Source organism: Uranotaenia lowii, chromosome 1, assembly GCF_029784155.1.
Source record: "Uranotaenia lowii strain MFRU-FL chromosome 1, ASM2978415v1, whole genome shotgun sequence".
NCBI classification, from domain to species: Eukaryota; Metazoa; Arthropoda; class Insecta; order Diptera; family Culicidae; genus Uranotaenia; species Uranotaenia lowii.
In genome coordinates, this window is record NC_073691.1 from 140588690 (window position 1) to 140603543 (window position 14854).

General features: G+C 34.7%; 1 protein-coding gene across 1 annotated transcript in view; it reads left to right on the forward strand.

Moving 5' to 3' along the window:
* LOC129740308 (calcium-activated chloride channel regulator 1-like) overlaps nucleotides 1–3587 on the forward strand; it is a 241765-nt gene extending 238178 nt beyond the window's left edge. The window contains exon 3 of the mRNA XM_055731947.1: nucleotides 645–3587. Within this exon, the coding sequence (XP_055587922.1) occupies nucleotides 645–2230 (1586 nt within the window). The 3' untranslated portion in view covers nucleotides 2231–3587. The remainder of the gene's footprint in view (nucleotides 1–644) is intronic.
* Nucleotides 3588–14854: the final 11267 nt, after the last annotated feature.

The following is a 14854-nucleotide window of genomic DNA, read 5'->3' on the forward strand; positions in this document are numbered from 1 at the left end:
AACGAACACAAACTGAAAAGACTATACATCGATAGATGAGTTTCTGAGTTAGAGAGAGCTTATCTGAGCGATGACATTTCATCTCTTTGTTCGCTCGCACTGCAAGTTCTCCCGCTTATGGAGCGAGCCACGCTTGGCCTACTAATGTGTAGTAGATGCAACTCTATCTGTATCTACCACTTAATGGTAGTTGGCACGTGCGGAACAAAAATTTGATGTGTGATGATAATGCTTCTAAATTCTACCCGCTCATTTTAACCATCTTTCATTTTCATCTAACCTTCTATCCACCTATAAACTTTCATAATCTTTAGATGTCCCTATTAAAAAGGACATCATTTTTCACCGATAATGCAGATAAAATAAAGTAACAGTTATAAAAGTATTTTTATCCAGAAAATATTAAACTTTCTTTGAAAACATAACACCACCTCAAAAGTTTTTAAATGCAATAACTTGATAACTTAACAGAGTTTGAAAACCGCTTCCGAGTTTCATGGTTAAAAAATCGGAAAAGAAATAGTTCAGTAGCAATTATGAAGGAAGTCTTTGGAGTGCTACGATGTTCTAGAACCCTAATTAATAAAAAAAACTTGAGCACACGATAAAAATAATCTAACGAAGATTTTCTCCTCCCCTTACAGTGAGTTCGTACAACCCACATCCGGTCAGATGTTGTGGAAGTTCTATCGCTGCCCCGCTGAAGCAGTCGCTGTCACCATTCCAGCGGACTCTGCAACCGATGACGGTCTTCGTAACTCAGGAGCAGTTGAACGAGGAAAATCGCCGACTTGTTGGTCGGATCAGTGACTTAAGTGCCGACGTCGAGGGTAGGAAGGTGCGACTAAGTTGGACGTCCCCGGATATGGGAGGAAAGTCGGTGGCTCGTTACGAGGTCAAATATGCCACTACGATCAAAGACATAGTCGACAACTTCGAAACGGCTGCAGTGTTGTGGCATCATGACAATCCGTTAACCTACTCAATTGGCGATGACAGCACGTTCACAATGAACATTACCAATGAACCGCATCTGATAGGACAGATTTTGTACTTCGCGATAAGACCTTATTCGAAGCTCGCCAAGGATGCAGAACCGGGTCCGATTTCAAACTACGTGAGAGTATTCGTGGCTAAGCCCAAACCTACTACCTTGTACCCACCATCAAGTTCTGGGACGGAAGGTTACGATTCCATTTGGTCTTCTTACGATGGCATCAGTAAGCATCATGATGATGGAATGGATATCATTCCAAAGATAGCGAAAACAATGGATATCGGGCTAGAGCTGCTTTTGCCGATCATTGCGGGAATAATCCTCCTGTTGGCTCTAATTGTTGTTTACTGTTACTTTTGTGTTATCAAAAAGCGTGGAGACTCAAACGATGATGAACAAAAGAAACCAATCAAATCATTCAAAAGTGATCACAAGCTTTCATCAAGCCACAGCGTAATTGTGACAACTGCCGGCAATGCATCTTCGCCATCGTCGAACAATACAACGTCTTCATCGTCTTCTCCGAATCACCAACAGCAGCATATACCGAATTCGGCTTCATACGACATGCACGATCATCATACTGTCGGCATTCCAACAATCTACAACATTGATGATGACATCATGATGAACAAGAAGCGATACAGTACAATGGGGCCGACACACCCTATGGAGCAACAACTTATCGAAGAACTTAAGCAACAGCAGCACATCATCGACTCTCAGTCATTCATTGTTCCCTCGAATAACAACAACAATAATAATAACTGTGCCGTCAGTATCATTTCAACTACGTCCAACAATACAACATTGACCAGAGCTTACAATCCCAATCCCATAATCCCCAATGGTGGTCGAACTTTAAGTCCGTACGAGTCCTGGTCAGCCACCCAGCTGCTTCAGGATCACCATGACCAACACCATCCGCATCATCCTTCAACGCTCATGGATGATCTGGTTGACAACAACATTCCACCCCAGTTCTACAATACACAGCCACACTCGCAACACGACCAAATGTCTCTATTGAACAACAATTTGAACATGAACGAAAGTACCCCACCTGTACCTCCGCTGCCGATTTACACCACAACCAACAGTGGCAACACGACTTCCTATGTCTACGGTCAAGCGGTTCAATCCAACCCTGGATCAGTGAGCTCCGTAAATAGCAACGTAGGAATACCCAATGGAACCGAAACCAAGAAACGACGAAATGTCACTATGGTCTAGAGGCTGAACATTTTTCCAAAAGTCACCGGATAGACATATTGATAGTTAATCGCACTTGCCGTACTCTGTTGGACCTTGCTCTCTTCATAGTATGTCGTTCGTTGAAAAAAAAATTAAATGTTTTGTTTCGACAATGTTCGTACTCGAATAGCGATGACTTGGTACTAAAGTGCGGTTATGTTCCAGAAAGATCAGAAAAGTGATACTTTTGTCCTTATATGTTTTGTTGTTTTGTTTCTAAATTTTACTCACGAAAATAAAAGCCAGGCGTCTCAAACGTTCCGCAAGTGTATATATTATACGCTTAGTGCTGGAAGGGCTAATGGTAGAGCTTCGGACTTAGTAACAAAAATCGGATTTTATAACGTACAGTTTCTATATGCAATCAAAAAATAATCTACATATTTTCATCATAATTCTAACCAACCAAACTAGTCAAATTGGATAAATTTTTAATTATTTTATATGCACGACCTTTATTGATTTCTTGCAAAGGTATGATTTTAAGAAACCGGATCATCTCCGGACCAGAAAACAGAGGCCAGCATCGGAAGATCTAAATCTTTTGCTTCATTATCATAAGTTCGATTTTACGTTTTAAAAATGTGTGAAATAATATCTAGGATAGGTAAATGAGTGCATCGAGCATCTATTTTAAAGTCTTACTAGAGAATCAAGCAGCTAACTCTATACGAAACTTAAATGACAAGAGAAATATCCTAACATGAGTAGATGTACAATTTGAACGCACGGTGTTTCACAGCAAATAATTTTTCAATGAATCAAAAACAACTAAAATATCGCATTAAGATAAGTAGAAAAAGGTAAACCAATCATGAAACCAATAATTTCAATAACCTGTGGCATTACTGATACATATACTAATAGAGAGAGAAAAATATATTTATTTTTAAATTGTAAATTTCAAAAACCATACGAGAATGAACAACACAGACAGATGATTATGATTCTGAAGAGCTTAGGCATTTCCAACATTAAACAATAAATTTACTTACATGACCATATAGACAACACAAATAAAATAAGAAACGGAACACATTTTTGGAAAGTTTAAATATAAATCATCGCAATTCACCTTCTAAAACCTTCACGGATGTTTGGTTGTGTTCAACAATTTCATGTAAATGTGTACGTAGATAAGTATTCGGATTTGTGTGAATAACTTTGTGGTATGGCGAAAATCGAAAGAAACGATGAGTGATAACTTGTATTTCATTGATCATCTAGATTGGAAACATAAAAATCTCATTAAACTCTAAGTTTTGTTTAAAGGAAAAAGTGTTCTTGTACATACATTATTTTACGAACAAAATAAATCGGAAACATAAATATATAATATCTGTTTTCTTTTAAATATATTACAATCCAGTTCCTGCACTGCCACTGTGAACTTGTTTTCATAAGATTCTGAAACTTTATTTGAAAATGATTATAACGTTTTCCAGGAAAAACTAAGCTTCTTCTCACGAAAGAAAAGCACTAAGCATGAAAATGGGGAAAAAAATTACTTCATACGACTTATCTGTTTTTTCTCGTTAAGTTAATACACAAGTGTCTCTTTTCTGCAACTCCGTACTTAAATTTTTGTTTTACGTTACGGAGTTAAAAAATGTCAGCTTTTTATACCGAAAAACAACAGTGTCGAAAAGCAATAAATTTCTAATAGTGTCGAAAAGTGTTCCATTTCCATTTTGATTCTGTTTAGATCTTGAAGAAAAACTATACTTAGGGTAGGCTTAATAGCGGCACGTTATCTAAACAAGAGGGAAAATTATGCCTAAAAGGTATTTTCCGGTATTGTAAAAAATGTTATATGAAACTCAGTCGTTGCGAAACTCGACTTTTTCATCAATCGTCGTAATTATCCAACTCGGCAAGCCTGGTAGGATAAATGCAAAACTCGTGCTAAAAAAATCAGCTTTTTTCTACTTGTTGCATACACAGCTATTCCCATAGAAATTTCCTAACAAAACTTGATGCACAAAATCAGGAATCAACCAAATCATCTCATAAGAAAACATCTGCGCTCAGTTTAGGCATTCCTGTTAAACGATATTGACTGGCATGAATAGAAATTGTTTGAAAATTGATAATGATTGCTATTTACTATTAATTTTATTTACCTACCATTTCTTATCTTCATTTTCAGTGGACGGATTGATTGAAAAATTCCGGTGGACTATCTTGAATTTGAAAAAAAAAATTAATCACGATTTGAAATGTGGATTCTCGATTAAGAAAAATCTATTTTGAGTTTGACCTTAGGAGAATTTATTCAATAATTGATAATTGAATTTTATTAAGAAAATGAGAAAAATATTTAATTTATTTCAAGACTGCCAATGATCAAAAGCAAAGATAAAACACTTTTCTATATTAAAATTTTGCCATACAAGAAAAAAAAACTTAATTCTTCGTTCAAAATATTAACTTTATATATTTATAATTCTACATGTTCAATTAAACTGACAAATGACAGATTGGGAAATGATCAATAAAAAAAATGATAAAATGAACATAAAAATAATGAATTCCATGTTTTGTTGGAAATATTGAAAGCACACAGTTTATAGAAATTTATGAATATTGGGCATTAAAATTTAACTGTTAAGTTGCTTCTTCAAATAATTTTCGAACTTCAAAACAATTTATTTAAAATCATGATCGATTAAAAAAATGATTTAATATAATGAAAATAGAAGAAATAAAATTTATAAATTTATAAGTTTATTAATTTCCAATCGAAAATTTTAAAGTTTAAAATTTCAAGCTCTGAATATTTTGTCGATTTCAATTGAATTATTGGGTTCTGGACAGGACAGAAGGTGGAAAGTATATTTTTTTTAAACAATTATTTTCAAAGGCTTCCAAGAAAATTATGTTCTCACATCACAAAAATGTTTAATTAAAAAAAAATCAAAAACAAATATATAAACAATATTTCCTTTAATTTAAATATTTTTACTTTAAAATTTGGTAAATTTATTAGAAAATTAAAACTAAATATAAAGAAGAAAATGTTAAGTTATTTAGAAGCTTTTTTTCAATACACTTGTCTAAACATTTTAAAAACTTATTAATAGAATTTAATTGATAATTCAAAGGAACAGCATTTTGGTGTCTATGATTAAATCATTGATTTGGTAGATGTAAGCGCGCTGAACTCGTTTTGTTTGTCAAATTTTGTCTATCACCTGGGGTTTTGGTGGTATGGAGTTAATAGGCTTTAAAATGTATTAGTTTTAGGTGAAATCAATCATTGATAACTGATGAAATAACAAAAAGTTAAATTCCACAGTTTTGAAAAATTTGTAAAGATACCAGAAAAATTATTTCTGACATTACTAAATTGATGGTTAATCTATATATTAGGGTTGCCATCCGTCCCGCAAAAGCGGGACATGTCCCGCTTTTTTGTTGAATGTCCCGCTGTCCCGCATTTTCCTCGAAATGTCCCGCTTTTTTACTTGGAAAACTTTTATAAAGTTCACTAACTTACACTAATAAAAACCAAGCTTTAGCCTTAATTTGAATTCATTGGTTCAACACAGAAAAGCTTTAAAAAACTTTTTCTCAAAATAGGCAGCATTTTCATAAACGTTTCATACGTTTCATAGACAATACTAAATCACTCTAATGCTCTAAGCATTACAGAAAGATTCTGACTCAGTTAACCAATGCAATCTTAATAACTTTGGTATGAATAAAATAATGTTTAAATTGCTTCCACATGATTAAAGATCTCAATTTTTCGCCGGAATCTTAATTAAACTGCCTTATATTGTACATCACTTTTCAGACTCAATTGTCCGATGTATACAATGGTGAAAGTTTTCTTCAGTTTTAAAATTTTTTAAAACAAATTTGAAAGATAATTAAATATATTTCTTACTCATGGTTTTATACGCGGTATCACATGTAGCTGTTTACATGTAGGACTTATATTTTATAAATATTTTCTCTTAAATAACGTGTTAATTTGCGAAAAACGTGAAAATTTAACGTGTTTATGGCAAAAACCAGGGAAATTAGAATGTAAGAAAAAACTGAACAAAATCAATCCGCGTGAAAAAAAACCTTAGTGTACAATGAACAAGTTGGATGATGTTTGGCTATACAGTTAAGCTGTTTTTAAGAGTTTCTCAAATGTTTTTTCGGCTGTGTCCCGCTTTTTTATCGTTAAATGTCCCGCTTTTTTCTGAAGTATCTGGCAAGCCTACTATATATATAAAAAGCAATTTCTGTATGTTTGTTTGTTTGTTTGTTTGTCCTCTATAGACTCAGCCGTCTTAAGAGCTAGAGGTCTGAAATTTGGCATGGATGTTCATTAGGACCAGGAATGATGAAAAATCTATTTAGATTTTCGGATGACCCCTTCTGAAGGGGGTCGTCCATAGAAGACAAATATTGTTTTCGCGATATTGACGTTACTTTTCGTCGGATTGTGTTGAAAATTTGCACATGAGTGTTTTGAAAGACGTGCAATCGATTTCAGGTGCCAATTTTTTTTGTAAAGGGTCGGCCAAAGAGGTCGTCCATATTAACTATTCACTGTTAATGCGATATTGTCGTTATTATACATCGGATTCAGATGAAATTTGGAACATGAAAGTTTTAAGGGACGGGCAATCGATTTAAGATATTGAATTCAGTGTAAAGGGCCAGCAAAGGGGGTCGTCCATATAAACCTTTCAATGTTTTTGCAATATCTTCGTTATCATACATTGGATTGGGATGAAAATTTGCCAACGATAGTTTTCGGGGACGGGCAATCGATTTCAGATGTCAAATGTTTTGCTAGGGGTCGACGAAAAGGGTCGTCCATATTAATTAATTTTTTACTGTTTTTAGCAATATTGACGTTATAATGCAATGGATTGCTTTGAAAATTTGCACACGGGAGTTTTGAGGAAAGGGCAATCGATTTCAGTTATCAAAGATTGTAGAAGAGGCCACCGAAAGAGATTTAACTTTTTGGCAATAATTGCGTTGTTATACAACAATCGAGTCGAAATTTATACACAAAGGTTTCAAATTTAGTAGCAGACGACAGAAAAAGTGATCGTCCAATATTTTTGCAATTGTTACTTAACAATAAATTCGGAAGTTCATCTGGAAAATGCTTGGCAATTGACTTACATACAAACTGTTCATGACAGATTCCAAGTTGAAAAGCGAAACGGAGTTCGTATGGGATCAGCTAGTCCTTCATAAAATAACTAAATAAAGTTTAAAAAAAAATTATACATTTAACAAAATTTGTTCAAACCTGCAAAACGATTAGGTTTTTGTTTTAAAAATATCTGAAACTCAATTTGATTTCAAATTTCATTCATCGCTTTCGTATGTTATGTCGACCATTTAGATGAACAAGAAACAAAAAAAATTGAGACTGAAATTGGTTTTTTAAAGAATATTTCATATCAGCACTATATTTTGTAAATCATAATTTTTAATAAGAAAGTACAGGATACTAGGTTTTAAATTTTATGTTGCTAGTTCTGATGACTTCCAACTTGTTGATGATCAAGTAAAGAGTGAGTTAAGACTAACTAAGAAAAATTTCTAACTTTCTAGTTAACACTTATTTAAGATCAAGTAATTTCCATTTACTACGTTTAAATTTACTTGGCAAAAATCTCCATGGGGGGGGGATAAACCCCTTAACCCCCTCTCACCCCCCGTTGTTTCAGGTTATACCGAAATTGCTGCCGAAAACCAAATCACTCGGTGGATTGAGATTTCATTTTATCAGAAACTGTTGTCACAGAGAACAGACGTACAAGCTAGCCCACGAAACTTGTGTGAAAATCCCAACACCCTTTTTGAACGAATTTTTGTTTTTTGGTTACGATTACGCCTTTTCAAAAACTGGGCACTTTAAAGTTGATTTTTTTTTTTTTTTGTAAAGCGGCCCACCACACTCCCCCATACCAAGAGGCTCGTTTGAGCCCCCTGGTAATGGACGCTTTCTGTTCTCAGCATGCCTGACAGCAAAAAACAATTATCAACAACAACTTAACGCGAGCAAAATTTACTCATGCTGAGAACTTAAAAAAATATTTACATTATGCGGGGAAAGGGTACGATACGATAAACTAAATTTAACATGAATCTCAGTGGAAAATGATTTCCTTTTAAGAGATCCATTTTATTTAACAAAACAACAAAAATTAAACAAGAATCTATTAAACTAATGCTTTACAAAAGAAAAATTTAAAAAAAAAGTTTTACTACTAAATGTTTTACTACTAAATTAAAATTAACAGATTAAAAATAAAATTATTGACTAAAACACAAAAAAAAAACTGGCAAGGTGATTTGGTTATTGACTAGAGCATTCCTTTGAGGTGACGAATGAGTTGGGTTTTGAAAGAGTTGCGGTTGTTAGTGCTTTTAAAGACTTCTGGAAGACTGTTGTAAGATAATGGTCCAATGTAGGAGATTCTGCGTTGACCGAAAGATGTTGAACAGCGACTTTGAAGCAAATGATTAGACTGACGAGTAATTCGAGAGCGAGTACCTGAGCTAAACAATAAATTACGGTTATTATCTGTGGAGTTTAAATTATCGAACACGTACATTAATGTTTGCAAGCTGCACAGTTTAGATAATGGCAAAACATTATGAGATGTACTTGAATAAAGTAATGAAGTTGGATAGAGGAAAGGTAGTTTGAAGATAGTTTTCATACAACGATTCTGTAACGTCTGCAACCGGGCAAGAAGGGACAAAGATGCCCTCCCCCACACTGCTATAAGGTAGTTAAACTGGGAATGAATGAATGCAAAGTAAAATTTCATTAGAACATGGCGCGGTACAAAATTCCTGACTCTCCAAAGAATGCCACTCAAGGACGATGTTTTTGTGATTATGTTGTTTATATGAGGACTCCAGGAAAGTGTTTCATCCAGTGTCAAACCCAAGTATTTAAAGTTGTCAACTTTTTCAATTGTAGAATTTGCGAAAAAAAGGTGATAACTGCTGGTGATAACTCTTCTGGACGAGCGAAAGATCATGTACTTGGTTTTCGATAAGTTTAGAGTTAGAAGGTTGCTGTTGAAGTATTTGTGAAGAATTTCTAAGTCTTTTTCCATTTGTTCAACTATAATCTTTGGGCAAATTCCAGGATAAAACAAAGCAGTGTCATCCGCAAACAGTCTGGGAATGCCGTGTAAAGGTAGATTGCTTAAATCATTGATGTATAATAAGAATAACAATGGCCCAATATTACTGCCTTGTGGTACACCCACATCAAGTGGTTCCAAAGAGCTTTCTGTAAGGTAGCTTTTAATGATGGTATTAGCAACACCCCTTATACCATACCGATCAAGTTTTTTGAGGAGGATTTCGTGATCTAAAGTATCAAAGGCTTTTTTCAAATCTAGAAACAATCCTCCAACGATTTTCTTTGTGTCTATATTTTCTATGACAGAATCAATCAGTTCACACATAGCTATCAATGTACTGCAGCCGGCTTTGAAGCCGTATTGCAGGTTGTATAAAATATTATTTTCATTAATGAATTGGTTTAGTCTGTTTATTAGAAGTTTTTCAAACACTTTACTGAATACGCTAAGCGTTGAAATTGGACGGTAATTGTTGATACATGTGGCATCACCTGATTTAAAGACGGGGACAACTTTTGCGATTTTTAAGATTTCTGGATAAATTCCCGTTTCCAAAATATTATTAAAACACTCAGAAAGTATTCTTGAAAATTCCAAACAATTAGATTTTATCAGGCTGCTAGGTATTTTATCAGGACCACAACTTTTTTTGTTTTTTAAAGATTGGATTATAAGAACAACTTCGTTACTACTTGCAGGACGTAAAAAAATTGTGTTTGGAACTCTATTTATAAATGACAAATTATCAAAGGATGGATCGGTTACAATACTATTGGCCAGATTCTTTCCAATGTTTGTAAAGTAGGAATTGAAGTGTTGACAAATATCTTTTTTATTGTTAATATGGCAATTGTTTACATTCAAATTCATCTGTGGTCTCGAATCTTTCTTGGAAGTTCCTAAAAGAGTGTTTATATTTTTCCGTAATTTGGCATGCGATGAGTTTTTGAGAAGGTTTTCATAATAATCCTTCTTAGCTTTTCTCTTGCAAATTTCGACCTTTTTAGAAATGTGTCTAAGGAGCTCTTTTAAATGTAAATCATCGGGGTTGCTCTTAACTCTCTTCAAATAATTATTTTTTATCTTTATTAACGTGATTAGGTCAAAAGACATCCAAGGACAACATTTTGTAACTCTTGCACGGCGCAATAGATGGCACTGTTTGCAGTCAATTTCTAACGTATTTTTTTGGTGATAGCATTTGAAATTTTACACACTTTTTTGACGGTTTTTTGTTCGAGCTTGTACGTCTGTTTTCTATGCTGTTGTTGCAGGTTGAGACCACTGCTGGAAGAAAATAATTAAAGTGAATAGATAGGGGAGAATGAGCATACTTGATCCCTGGGGATACTTGATTCCTTCGCTATATCTCGAAACACGAATGTCTTACAAATATCAAATGTTCAAGAGAAATGTGAAAAATAGAACAAAAAAACAACTCAACAAATTTCATCAATTTCATTTTTCGAGTTATTGAACATTGTCTAAAAAATTTAACAAAATGTGACTTGAAGATTTCTTTTATCACTTTAAAATGTTTCTCACATGAAAAATTATAATTAAAAATATTTATTCCAATATGTCAGGTTGAAATCATGGATTAGACAGGATACAACGTTTATATACAAACTGTAAAGCCTTAATCGATTTAGACGATATATGTCTAGGTTAAGATTTCGTTTTATGAAGAAAATAGTACAGGAAAACTAGTTTTTTCAACTTAGTTAAAAACGTTGAAGTAGATTAAGATTTCTTGTTGTGAAATATTAAACTGGCTTCAGACAACCGGCTTTAATCAAACAAAATATTTAGCTACCTACAGTAAAGAAGTTTTTTGATTCTTTAACTTTTCTGAAAATCGCACCTGATTCTCTGATAGTCTCAAAAAATAATAAGACTGCATAATTTTTACATAATTGATAACTGTTGTCCAGCTACCACGAAATTGGAACGATTTTCTGTATTGATTTTCATCGACTTGTTGTGTTTGGGCTAGCAAAACAATATCGTCTGCCAGGTCAAGGTCGTTTAGTTGCTCCATGGTTGAAGGATTCCACGGCAATCCTCGGTTTGGTCTACAATCAATCGATCCAGTCAAGATCTCATCCATTACGATTAGAAAAAGCAGCGGTGACAAAATACATCCTTGTCTCACTCCAGCAGTTACCGGGATTGGTTCGGACAAGACACCGTCGTGCAAGACCTTGCACGAAAATGCCTCGTACTGTGCTTCGATGAGATGGACTAGTTTCTCTGGGACCCCTCGTCGTCTAAGAGCAGCCCAGATGTTTTCGTGGTCGGTGAAATGCTTTTTCGAAAGATAGCAAAGACCAACCAAAATCAAGTATCAATACCAAAGTGATATTTGCTGTTGTATTTCAGTCAAACCGCGAAGCGGGTAATTGCACCCCCCCCCCCCTCCAATGGTACAAGGGGGCCCCAAAGGAGAAAAAAATTAAAAGTTTCGCTCTAAACATTTAATAAAACTATCAAACTATATTTATTAACCCTTATCCACTCTTGGGTGTCAATACGAGACTGCACTGTTGGAAGTTTGGCGGCTTGTAACTTTATTCGGGTGCATCTAAATAAAACAATTTCTTCGGGGACCCTCAATGAATTCTTCAGTGAAATCCTTAATTTTGCATCATTCTTTTTTTCATGGACGCACCCTGAAAACCAAGAAAAAAAACTCTCTAATCAGACCTCGAGTGTCAATTTGACACTCCTCGCTTACAACCTCGATATCTTTTTTGTTTCTCAACCGATCCCTAGAGTCCAAAATGACATATTTTTCTTCTGAATGGATCGTGATAATTGGTTCAATAACTAATGTTTATCCAGTAATTATCTGGACTGAAAATACTGCATTTATCTTAAAACCAGAAAATCGCGCCTTTAAGTATGCTATGACTTTAGGGTAGTAGACAGACTTTTGGAATTCTCTTTGTCTGATACTTACAAAATGTGAAATGAGAACTAATATGGCAAAACATAGTAAACTAACCTTTTATCTTCCGATTTTAATAAATTTTTGCCTAGGGTCAGGGCACCCTGCATTAGGGATCAAGTCTCCTTTAGTAAAGGATCAAGTATCCTGTAATTTAAAATATATCACAATTTGTTTAGTCTCAAGAAATTGCTTCTAGTTTATCTTCGAGTTCATGTATCGTTCTAACTATATGGTCGGGATTCGACCAGACCGAACTGAACGCCATCAGCCTTTTTTCGAGACACTTGAACTTCATGTGTAAATATTTTCATCTAGAAACAAAATCTTTGATGTTTATGAGCTAGAATCAATAGTTTATAATTCAAGGAATTCATTTTAATCATTATATAAACTTGAAATTAAACGCTGTCTGAAAATGCAAAAGACGGTGAGTTGCAGCGTTTTCCCGAAAAGATATGATGAAAATAAGAAAAGGGGATCAAGTATTTTTTATAAGTACGAGCACACACATATAGGATCTCAGTGAAACTTCATATTTCTTTTAAGAGATCTTAAAAGATAAGTATTCCCATTCTCCTCTAAAGCCCGGTTTACAGTTCGAGTGAAAATGAGCGTGAAATTTTTTGTGTCATGAATAACTCTAAAAACGCGATACAACCAGCATGTCCGATCTAGCTCTGTCATAGTTTTGAATGAAAGTTCAGAATAATACCATTAACCCTTAATTTCATGATTTTTTATTTTTTCTCGAAAAAACTCTCAATAGTGCGCAATGATGAATACATGAAGGGAAAAATAATGAAAAAATAGTATTTTCTCATATTTCGGTTATTTAGGAAAAATATTAATTGTTGCAAATTTGCAACAACATGAAACGGTTACACCTTTTTTTCTTCACCCTCGACAACTGGAAATAAATGCTTATTCCTAATTTCTTTTGCACTAATCATAGTTTTCGCACAGGAACTTCTCAAATCTACACAGCAAAAAATTTCTAAAAGTATACGCAATCTAAAACTCTTGGCATCTATTTTTTCCCTAGTGTAATTCCAAAAAGATTTAATTTCATACTCTTTTTGGTCTATTTTTCATCAGTTCAAAATAAAAAGTGTAAAATAAATCCTTTGCAATAAATTTACACAGCATGGTCTAGAAAGGAACGTTGGGATATAATTTTACACCATAAACGATGTAAAATTTGACAGATCCATTGTTTTTGTTTCTTTCGCGGCTAAAGTTAGTTAATTTTCACTCCAGGTTTTTTCTAGCATCATCCAAAAGATATCTAAGTGAAAAGTGTTTCGGAAATGGGAGTCACAGCCCCAGCCGCTGTCCTAAGATCGCAGAAGATTGTACCGTCAGCTATCGGCAGCTAACTTTGAGGGCGAGGCTCCGCACAGACACCGTACGAGCAAGATGTGCTGAATGTGCTGTTTGCTGATAACGGCGGGACGGGTAGGTTGTTCAAATCCAAAATCATGAAGGCCCGAGAAAGCCACGAAATTCCGGACGGACGACGGTAAATTAAATGAAATACAAAAAGAACTAAAGGTGTTTAAATCTAACAGTTTTTTTTTTTTTTTATTTTATTACAGTGACGTGGATCCGGATTGCCGAAAAGGAATTCCTCTCCACAATTCGACTGGTGAGACGCTGACCAGGGTGGACCAGGTTCGTGGTCAACTTCTGATACAACTGGGCGCACTCATGGTAGTGGGTGAAGGTTTTTATTTTATTTTTAATGCTATATTTAAAAAATAAATGTTCAATAATAATAATCATCGTATATTTTTTTCATTTTTCAATATTTGAAACCTGAATATTTACAAAAAACTGCCAATATCCAGAATCAATTTTCACATTTTACATCACGATGTATTTTTACATGACAATAAGCCGTCCCATTTTCGTGCATCGCTTTCGATCTAAATTTACACGCCGCGATAGAATTTTATATCGAAAACGATGTTCCGTTTTCGTGCATCGTTTCCGATCTAAAATTACACGAATTATTTTTGCTGTGTAGATTTCTGGACCCGAGAAAGTTGAGAATTTAGCTGGGAGTAGTTATGTATGTTGGTTATCCACCATGAGTGCACGGATTCACCGCAGTTTCTGCCTAAGTATGTGCTCACAAGCATTCTTGGACCGACCCCATGGCTTCGTATGAACTGTTATGGAGTGAAAACTTGTGTTGATGTAGGTATATTTTGGAAGAACGAGTTAATCAGGTTACTAAGAGGTATTCCGGAATCCGTGTATATACCTGGCCAGCTGGCAGCTGGACATTCATATAATCAGTTATAAGAGGAAACACATCTTATCTGTCGGCTTCTTATGGTATTCGAACCCAAAAGTTGTCTCGCCGATACCGGAAATCGAACCCAGCCCGGCACATCGGAACCAGACTCGCACCAGCTTATCAACTAGACTACAAAGAATCTCGAGAAATTAGCTAGGAGTAGTTATGCGATAATATACCACCTACTGAGGAAATTATTCCTTACGTTTGCTTGAAGG